The sequence below is a fragment of the Pteropus alecto genome, unplaced genomic scaffold (genome assembly GCF_000325575.1).
Source record: "Pteropus alecto unplaced genomic scaffold, ASM32557v1 scaffold103, whole genome shotgun sequence".
Lineage (NCBI taxonomy): Eukaryota > Metazoa > Chordata > Mammalia > Chiroptera > Pteropodidae > Pteropus > Pteropus alecto.
The window spans coordinates 4,690,855-4,702,039 of record NW_006436288.1 but is presented as its reverse complement, the minus strand read 5'-3'; the positions used below and the strand labels follow the sequence as shown (position 1 = coordinate 4,702,039).

Below are 11,185 nucleotides of genomic sequence, written 5' to 3'. Positions count from 1 at the left end.
CTTTCTTTCTTTCTTTCTTTCTTTCTTTCTTTCTTTCTTTCTTTCTTTCTTTCTTTCTTTCTTTTGATAAACTTCTTTTGGAACAAGGAAACCACAGCCTTTGTCAGTACATCATTTTGAGGGGAAACTATACCTGATCTAGTAATTAGCTATAAAATGAAAATTTGGATTAGGTTATATCAAAAGTCTTCTCTAATCCTACCCATTCTATGATTATTTGGTGTGAGGCTGAATATTTTTTGGGAAAAAAGGAGAGGCACATATGGAAAGACACAATAGTTTAATGAAAGAATATGGACTTTGCAAATTTCAGACAGACTTGATTTCAATACTGCCACTAACGGACTAAGTGGTCTCGGGCAAGTTAAATAACTTCAAGTTTCAGAACTTCGTTTTCTTGATTCTAAAGTAAGATAATATGTCTCACAGGGCTGTAGGGAGAATTAGATGAGATAATATATGCAAAATGTATAAAAATCCACAAATAATTATTATTAATAGTCACTGAAGTACTTTTAACTCATATTTTTATATCAGGCTTTTCTTTAGAGATTTATAACATTTACTTCCCACACTCCATTATTTGCTTCATTCAGCTCAGAACAATTCCAGATAAACCCATACTATATCACTGGTTATCTTCTCCCAAGTTAGCTTCTTACAGAATGTAAGAAGTTAGATGCATTCTTTTGAATAATACATGAATCATTTCAATATCAGAATCAATTAGGATATGTTCATTTGCTGTCACTTGAGTTTTCCAATTTGAATTTACACTTCTCTGTTTATGATATACCAGTTATTTTCAGGGAGTTCCAGAAAGGAATTTAAAGTAGGAGATGGCGACTTTCAAAGTATGGAAATTCAGTTATACAAAGAGCTTAGTGACATATGCACTCACAAAATGAATGAGAAAAAAAATCATTGAAAATGTAATAACTTATAGCAGAGATTTAAAATGAATGTTAGATTATTCTTGAAGGTGTTAGCAGTTCTTCATCTGTGTCTGAATAGCTGTGAGGAATAGATAATTACTAACAGAATTTGCCAAAGGGAAATATCTATTAAATGTACAATAGCCTCCACTGTACTAATGAAAAGACAGTTTTTACAATCAACTAAAAAACATTCTGATTTGGCACTTGAAAACTCAGTCAGAAAGTAGTCTTGGAATAGAAATAAAATGTCTTACCTGGATATTTTCCAAATATGCATAAATTCTAGAAGTTGGTTCAGATAAAACTGACTGTGGTCATCTTCATGCTGCAGACAGCAGAATAAATTAATATTTATAGAGTGAATAGGAATGAGTACCAGATAAAAATAGATCTATAACTTCCTGCTGTCATTTCGTTCACCTTTTTGATAACCCTCATTCATCATTTTAATATTTTGTTTTAAAGATTTTACAAGACTCTCCTTAACTGTGTAAGCATTCTTTTCAAGAGTAAAACAGAAAGCTGAGCATTCGTTGAGGATCAAACCTCAAAGACAGTTGAAAAAAACTCTTGACATCGCCAAGGTCAAACATTAATTTCTACCAGCAGGAAGGCAGTTTTGCAGACACCAGTTCTCCCACATACGTGCACTTTTTCTTTACATTTAGCTCACAGATGCCGTGGCCGTATAAGACTTGACAGCCTTCCAGATCGGCCGCAGACAGAATGAACTCCTCCATTTTTCAGATTTACCACATCTGGCCGCCAAAATGTCAGTTAAGAGATGTTTCCATTTCATGAACATAAAATTGTGCCAATGAATTACAACTACTGGTAAGTATAAATCCCAGGAGTTATCAGGCGGCATTGTAATCATCCTCCCAAGATAAATATGATAAATACTCATCATAAAATATCAGCCCTATGGTCCATATGCATGCACACACACACACACACACACACACACACACACACACACACTCATACCATACTCCTTGATTAGCAATTCTGCAAGGACATTCATGAAACTCTATGCAAGTTTGCAGAGGAGAATGCGATATACTCCAATATACTCCATAATTGCACCATGTCACCATACGGTGGTGTTAAGTTTGGGAGGTGAGGAAATCCCTTAATGCTTAGGGTACTTGTAATCTTGTATGTCAACACACACACAATCTATTTTAAAAGCTACCTATTAGAGTTTCTGACAGAAAACATCAGAAAAACAACTTTTATATGGTTTAAGGTCAAAGATAAATTAATTTTGATATTGGGTTGTTTGTGAGAAAGAAGAAAGCTAAGTTACATGGAAAGAATACGGTCTTCACTATAATACCATAAGTTAAGTGCGTGCTATTAAAAAGAAAAACTTTGTGGAAATGTTAAGGAACTTGAAAACATGAGGCTCACTATCTAGAAATTTACATCTAGAGTCACTGGGATGACTAAATCTGGAAGTGTGATAGTGGAGAATATTTTCCTGCAACAAGAAAAAGATAAACTTTAGTCATGGGAAGCACAGTAAAAGGGGAGGGAGATTAAAAAATAAAAACGAGAACCAAAAAAGAGGTAGTACTATTTGAACTGTAATATTTGGCACTTTTGTTTTTTCAGAAGTAAAAACCATAGCAAGCATATAAATACGACTTATTTGCATCTTTCAGTATAGCATAATAATATTCATTTTAAAACTACTTTACTTGGCTTCTAGAGATGCTTTTTGGGGGAAAATTGGCCTTTGTCACATTGTCACTTACAAGAAAATCTTTTTTGTTTGAAAGCTCTCAAAAGGCTGGAGGAAAGTTTGAGCAGTTGTCCATGGAATATATCACACACTTTACTTTTTCTCCAAAGCTGAAGGTCATACCTTCATCTTAAGGAAAAAGTTAAGGCATTTTTTTCCTTTTTCATACAAAATATATTGCTGTAAATATTCTGTGAATATTTTCTTGAGTTAGCATGAAATCTTGATTTTATGATTAATATCTACAATGCTGGCAATACTTTTGATCAAATTTAAAAGAGACAGAGAACAAAAGACTCAGTCATTCATATCACATTTCATCAAGATGGGGATTTAAAAATTTTGAAACCTAGAATGATTTCTAAAGACTGTCAACCCGTTTTATGAATAATCTCATGGAACAAGAATTAAATTGCCATATTTCATTATAATACAAGCAAGCTTAAAGTAGGAAAGACGTCTGAGATGACTTAAGCTTTGCAATGCCTTTTACAATTAGGGAACTCTAAAGTATTTACTGAAAAGCAATAGTGTCAGTACATTTAATAGAATGATAATGATGATTATATTTCTAGTATTATATAAAAAGAATATCATCAAGCCAAGTTTATGTTGTTTTACTAGAAAGAAAATATAATTGTTCATAAGTTTTCACTTACAGCTAAAGTTATGAAAATCACAAAGAATTTTGACACTTTAAAAATAGAATTATGAAAGGAGAACATTCACTATCTCCTTATCATATAGAGTTTTTAACAGTAAAGGACTAAAATATCATATCGTCTAACACCCTAATTTTATGACATCAATAACTAATACATTGTCCTGACTAGGTGCAGGAACTGATTTAAGCTCTTCATTTATGTTTCCTATTTGAATTTTTACAGTAACCATATTAAGTACTATTATTATTCACATTTTTTTAGATAAGAAAACAAAGGTGCAAAGAATTTAATAATTTGTCCAAGAGCAGACATTTGAGTTTGGTAGTATGAATACAGCATCTCTGCTTTTAAAAAAGGTATCAAACCAATTAATGTAACACTTCTTATTTCCCTGGTCAGAGCTAGGCCTCTATGCGCTAGGATTTATGTATAAAAAGAATTCCACTGCTAGCCCTTCACAGTCATTTGCATCAGGTGCTCCTACTCTAGACTCTGAAAGCATAGTTATCTTTTCTTTCAAAGCACATATTTCTATCAGACTTTTAGTGTTTATTTGTTTATTGTCTGCCTCCTTTACTAGGATGTGAACTCTACATTCTAGAACAAGAACTGAAATATCTTGTTTGCTTCCATATGTCCAGTGTTTGGAATAGTGCCTGGAGCATTGTAGGAGCTCAGTTTTTATTTGTTCAATGAGCAAATGGGTAACAGTCTGTGCATATGGTTTCTAAGACATAATTCGGAATTATAAGTAGGTTCAGTAAACTGTTTCTTTACTATATAAGATCCTTAAAGTACTGTATAATTAGTATGTAAAAAGCATTTAATAAATATTTGATAAATTAATCAATTAATCAATTATTAGATTTTTATACATTTAGTATACTTAGCACAATACCTGGAAGTAAACTCTTATAGCTCTTACTAAAATGTAATATCTTCTCTTTTGGAATGTGATGCTAAAAATATCCTGGAAGAGCCAGGACTTGGGGAGATGGAGACATGGAATATCTTTTTCATAGTCTATGCGAAGGCCACCACTATTCTTAATTGAGAGTCAAAGCCAGTTGAATCCCCTGCACAGCAAGTCCTTTGAGGATTGAGATCTTTTTGATTGAGTTTACTACTCTATCATTAGTACAGGGCCTTGTACGTAGCAGTTTTATAGTAAATATGAGTGAATTTAGAATATACAAATACCTATGCCATCAGGCATATTATCAATTTTTAAATAACAATGTCAGTGCCAGGAAAGTTGTAGATGAGAACAGCATTTATATTATTTACCTAGAAAGTTGTTGAATTAGCTTAGAGTAGGTGATATTGATCGCAGGAAGTAAAAATGTATGAGTTGAACCATGAAGCATAAAAAAAGAACTGTGTAATTTAATTCCCACTATGATGCAAATGACACATTGAAAACCAGGAATTTCTAGTGACAACTATACACTTTACACCCAGCTATGCTATATACTTATCCCTGTTTATGATGACAACAACCCAAAGATACCATATTGGATGGCATTATGTATAGTGAGCTCTATAACTAGACTAACTTTGCTCAAATCCCATCTTCCTTATTTACTAGCTGTAAGATATTGGGTCATTCAAATAACCTTTAAAATTTTCAGTACTTCTATTTATATAAAAAAGGAAAATAGTAGTAATTATCACATTATTTTGCTCTTGGGCTATTGTGAGTTAATACACATACAGTACTCATAATAGTGCCTGGCACTTAATAGGATTAATTATTATTGAACACTTATCATGCCTCAGACATTTGGGTATGTGGATATAGCTGTGGAAAACAAAACAAAACAAAGAAAAAAATTATATGTATATATCTAGAATTTTGACCAATTGATCTCACATCTAAAACTCACATCTAAAACTTTTGAGTAATTGGTAGCATAGGTATGAGCTGTAGAGACTTACTGACTGGGCTCAAATTCGTGTAACTCTGCTTACCAGTTCCATGAATAGGATCTGGGGAAAGTCATGGAGCTCCCTGTGATTCAATTTCCTTATTTTTCATAGTATTTACCACATAGAATTATTGTGAAGAGTAAATGTGATAGAAATGTTCAAGTCCAAGATATAAATATATACTCCATACATATTATATCACAGTATGGAATTATGTGGATTTCAGAATAAACCTTAATTTATAAGAAACTGAAATGTTAGTGATCTGTGAATTACTAACAATAAGTTTTTTTTAGCAGCACGCAACTTCTAAACAGGATTAGAAATTAGAATCATATTTCCTCTCTTCCCTCATGTTGAAATGAAACGATGATTTCAGCTCTTTTGTCAACATTGAGGACACTGTGAAGAGTTTTAGGTTTATTAATATTGGGGGTATTAGTTGTACTTTATAATGTTTCTTTGTGGAGATTTCAAATGTATAGTCCTGGAGCTGTCAACACTGGCTGAATTGGATAACCAGTCCCAGAAGATATTTCCAAACAACTCTCTTTTGGCCTCATTATGTTATATTTCACACTGATATATTGCAACCTAATGCACCACCTGACACTTTTTATGATGAAACACCTCAGACTAGAAAAAAAAAGTCATTCACTGGAAATCTGTTATCTGATGTAAATGACAGGGTGATTGGATTTTTTGCTTAAAGCAAATAATTGGAAGGTTCTACAGATAAAAACTGCCAAAATATTAAAGTTCATTGTATATTGTGCAGTTTGGGTTTAAAGTAACTTAAGACATCACACAGAGAATAAAATTCATGTCAAACAGCATGAAACTGTCATTAAAGCTCAGCAATCAGGACAGATTAAGAAAGCAATTCCTTTCTAGGTAGTTTTATTATATATATTATGAATATTAATCTGTCCTGATTTAAACTATATTGACACAGACATAAACGGAGTCTTCAAATAGAACGAGTTGTGCTATTTTTCTTCCTTCAGTGGTTTCCACTTTACATTTTCTATTTCATTTACTTCCTAGTGGATTCATGGCTAGTATGAATATAATAACCTTAATAAGTTTTTCATAAATAATTTTTCCAAGAGACCTATTGATTTCTTTTTATACTGAGGTTGCCGTAATGTGTTGATATAATTGCTTCAGTCCAAATTGTTAACAGGCATAGATAAATATTTCATTATGTGTCAGTAAATATCCTCAAATGAATATGTCTTCATCAGGAAATATAATTCCAAATTGGTGACAATCCATAAAGATAGGAATATTGTCCTTAAAATGATCAATTTGCAAATTGAAACCAGTACTAAGAAGGTCTTACCTTTCGCGATAACTTTCCTGGAGCTTCCCTATTTTTCTGCAGATTAAGTTGAATAACAGATTTATCTTTCTGAAATATTTTGTGGCTCCCCAAAGTGTGATCACTGAAGGAAAAAAAAAGAAAAAAAAATCAATTCCTCCCCTAATACCCCTAAGTATATGTTATCCTCTCTAACTTCATTTCCTTTTATTTTTGGAATTTAATCTGGCAAAAGTCTATATGTGTATGTATATATATGTGTATATGTAAATATATGTGTATATATATGTGTATATACATATATATGATAGATGATAGTTTTATATGTGTCTGTATATATATATATATCCTCATTATATTCATTTTTAAATGACAAGATATTACAATTATTTTCTAATGAATAAGTTAGAAAATGATTAGATACATTTAGAGTAGACAAAATAAATTATAATGAAGATTATTTTACATATTCAAAGTTAGTTTTATCCAGCCACCTAAAAGCTGAGGACAGCATGCTTCTGAGAGGTCTAATTGATGCCACAAAGTCTATGTGGAGACCACTGTATCAAAGAAGCAGAGTGGTGAGGAAAACATGTCATGGGCTTTAGAGACAGATTTATTAGCTCTGTAACCTTATGCAGATCAATTAAATTATCTGAAACTTAATATTTTCCTTTTTAGAATTGGAATATTAATGTCTATATCAAGGGATTGACAAGTAGATTAAACAGAAAAAATATCCTTTCCTATTTCAGAAATTTCTAGTGGTGTGATATATTTTCACCTTTCTTTTGTCTCTCTTTCTCTCTGTCTCTCTCACCTTTTTCTTGCTGTAAATATTTGCTAATTACGGATTAAATATTGAGCACAATGAATTACTGATTTACAATGTAAATATGATTCCTATTCTTTTAAATGAAAGGCTTTTACTATGTGATCTGTACAGCTGAAAATTTTGATATCTCTAGTGACTCTGAGTCATTTAAAAAGGATGAACTACATTAATGTATTTTGTTTAAGATCTTCATTAAACATATAAAGGATTTCAGGAGAAAAAACCTTATGTTAAAAATTTGGGGCCCTTAAGGTGATGTATTCATGTATCTGGAAAATTCACTAAATATTTGGAACCATCTATTCCCAACAGTGTCAGACAAATGAAACTTTTCTATGCTGATGTCTACTAAGTTCTCTGTAAATGTTTATTTTAGCAATTGCTATTTTTTAAAGAAAATCCAACACCTACCCAAATTATGAAAGTATTCATAACGTGTTCCATGCTCCATTTCCCCTGTTAGTCTAAATAAGATTTCCGTCCTAGTGCTATCCCTAGGATTCATACTCTTCCTTGAGTCATTTCTGCTGCTGGTCTAGACATACTGTATGGTCTGTGTATTCGCTGAAATACTGGAATCATTGACTCCTGACTTCTCTCCCTGAAGTTCTGCTCCAATGGCCATTCTCATATTCTATCACACAGAATCAACCTCCTCTCCATTTACCTCCCCCAACTTTAATTCTTCTTTCCTTGCCTAAAGTTCTATTTCTCTTCTGGGAACCAACTTAAGAGCAGTGATCCATCTTGCTCTCAAAGCTTCCTTTTCTCAGTATGTTGAAGTTGGACCCTGGACCTTAGTTTGGTGAAATCAACCTCAGATATGGCTACTGCTTTTTAAACTGACTTATAGTTTTCTGAAATTAAAGTTAACTGAACATCTTATATTTGTATTTCCTAAACCTTCCAATTCTACTTCTTTCTAAAAGGAAATTAGTTCTTTCCTTTCTCTCTCTCTCTCTCTCTCTCTCTCTCTCTCTCTCTGTGTGTGTGTGTGTGTGTGTGTGTGTGTGTGTGTGGTAGAGTCTGGGTAATTATCAGATTTTGAGTAATTATCAGATTTTAGAAGGATTTTTTTTCTTCTATAATTTTTCTCTTTTTTAAAAAATGTTACATTATAAAAAACATTCCGTGGAAAACATTTGAATTTTATTAAACTGGACAAAACAAAACAGTTAAGAAAAATTACTTTCTTCCATTTTTTCCAGAATAACAATTACAAGAGTTTATGGCAATTTTTTGTAGGATGAAATAAATGGTTAAGCACACATATATTTCCGTTAAAAATGAGAACATTTTATTTTAGCTGTATTTCTAGCCTGTAGCTAAATTTCTTTTAACTCATTTTCTGAGACTGCCTCTTAATCAGAAAATTAGAGTTGGGATATTAATGTGTGTTGTATTTGCTCCAAATATTTGTGTTCCTTCTGCTGTGTATTATAGGTTTATATTAACCATATTTATTTTAAAAAATTATTTTCATTCATTTATTGGCACTGAGTCTTCTCTGAGTCTATCTTTAGAGGATTGGGAGACACAAAATGTTTTTAATCTTCCAGTGGTTACCTAATTTTAAAAAATAAAACATATCTTAAATGGTTTTGTATTGCAACCTGAATTAGTAATTATTTATGTAACACTCTCAAATAAAGTTTATAGCTTAATCTGTTCAGTTCTCCATTTACCCTACGGTTGCCCAGGTAGGGATCATTTGCATTTTATTTTCAGGTTCTTTTATCACCTGATGATATCATGAAAAGTAGTAGATTGTGTGATGAAAAAAGTTAGATAGGAATTATAACAAAGATATATATCTTAAAACATTTTATTTTTAAACTAAAAATATCCAAATAGCCTCTCAATTGCTAAAGTTTTGATATTAGAATAAAGAAAGCCTTTGATATAGGATAAAGTGTCTATTGATTATAATTTTATGTTTTCTTCCTGGCATAAACCAAGCCTGTAATTAATTTCCTGTTTCATTATTTTTTTAATTAAAAAACTTAATTTTTATATGTGTATCTTTAAAATTTATTTTTCAGCTATAGTTGGCATATGATATATTAGTTTCAGGTGTACAACATAGCTGTTAGACAATTATACTACACCTTATGCAGTGATCACCATGGTAAGTATAGTATCCGTCTGGCACTATACATAGTTACCACAATATTATTGACTATATTTCCTATGCTGCACTTTACATTTGTGACTAATTTTATAGCTAGCAGTTTTAGTCTTTCACCTTTTCACTCATCCTCTAACCCTTTTCCCATCTGTCAACCATCAGTTTGTTCTCTGTATGTATGACTTTGTTTCAAACAATACAGCTTCCTTAATACAGAGCACATACTTGGACTTGAGGAACAACATGAATGGAGAAATGAGTCAGATTTTTATAATTAGTGTTCTAATCTTTTAAATTTACTTTTTCCACATTTCATTCAGCTATAAAGTTTTTAATGATTATCAATTTTCTTTAAAAAATTCAATTTAATTTTTTCATAGCAACACTTCTTTTTTGCTTTTTATACTTATTTCCTCAATCTATCTGGAATGTATCATTGTGTAAATACATTGATACATTCCAGATAGATTGTATCTGGAATGTACAATCTATCCAATTTTAGACATTTCTTCCAAAATGATAGAAACTTTCTCAAACATCCCTAATTAATAAGAACATGTTTTCATCTCTGACATCATATTTAACACATAACCATTTGTTTATAAATATCTGATGTGTTTCTGGACTCTAAATATTCCATTAATCCATATATCTATTCATATGTCAAAATAAAATTGTTTCAATTATTTAATTTTCTAGCAAATTTGAAGAGTGAAAATAAGTGAAAGTCACCATTAAAAATATATTATCTATTTTGCACAATTTCTCTTTGAGAACAATTTTAGAATTAGTGTGTCAGTGTTAAAGAGAAAATGTTAATATAGTGTTGACTTACATTTTATTTATGAAATTATATAAGAAGAGTTGGTATTTTGATAATATTGAATTCTGCTTTCAAAGAAAAGTGTATTTCTGTATCCATTGGTTTCTCTTTTATGCGCTTGAGTAAAGTGTTTGTTTTCTTCCATGTAGATCTTACATATATTATGCTTTTTGTAAGATATTTTATAGATTCCGTTCTATTATAAATTAACAATTTTTCCATGATATATATTAGTTGGGTTTATGTGTTGATTTTGCTTGTGGAATTCTGTTGTAATCTCTGAAGGTTTGGTGCAATTTGCCTAAAACTACATTTTCCACTCCCTATGGCTCATTGTTCTATTTCACTTTTATACTTCTCCTTAAGTTAATTTTGAAAATTCATCATTTCTTAGAAAATTGCCTTTTTAAAATAAAGTTGTCATGTATAAAAGCCCCTTCTATTTAAAATATCTTTTGACGTTTACCTGGGAACTCAACAATCCTCTTGCTATTATTTTGTCTTTCCCATGCTATCACCCTTTCTTGTTTTATCAGGAACTTTTTCATTAATATTTTTCTTTCTGTCATTTCATGAGAATTGTAGTAGGCTAATGGGTAGATTTGCATTTTTATTCTAACATATTAATCCAGTCTTGAAGATAAATAATTATATTTTAATTATGGAGTACCATGTATAATTTTGCATGAAGAGATCTCAAAAACTGGAAAGGAAGTACTGTTCTTGCCCACCTCTCTCATTTTACAAATAAGGACTCTGGGTTCAACAAAATAAGGCCTAAGATTAGAACACAAAT

The 11,185-nt window shown here is 31.3% G+C and overlaps 1 protein-coding gene across 1 annotated transcript in view; it reads right to left on the bottom strand.

The window, feature by feature from the left end:
- PIK3C2G (phosphatidylinositol-4-phosphate 3-kinase catalytic subunit type 2 gamma) overlaps nucleotides 1–11,185 on the bottom strand; it is a 269,937-nt gene that overhangs the window by 234,486 nt on the left and 24,266 nt on the right. The window contains 2 exon segments of the mRNA XM_025047424.1: nucleotides 1,193–1,263; nucleotides 6,625–6,727. Of these exon segments, the coding sequence (XP_024903192.1) occupies nucleotides 1,193–1,263; nucleotides 6,625–6,727 (174 nt within the window).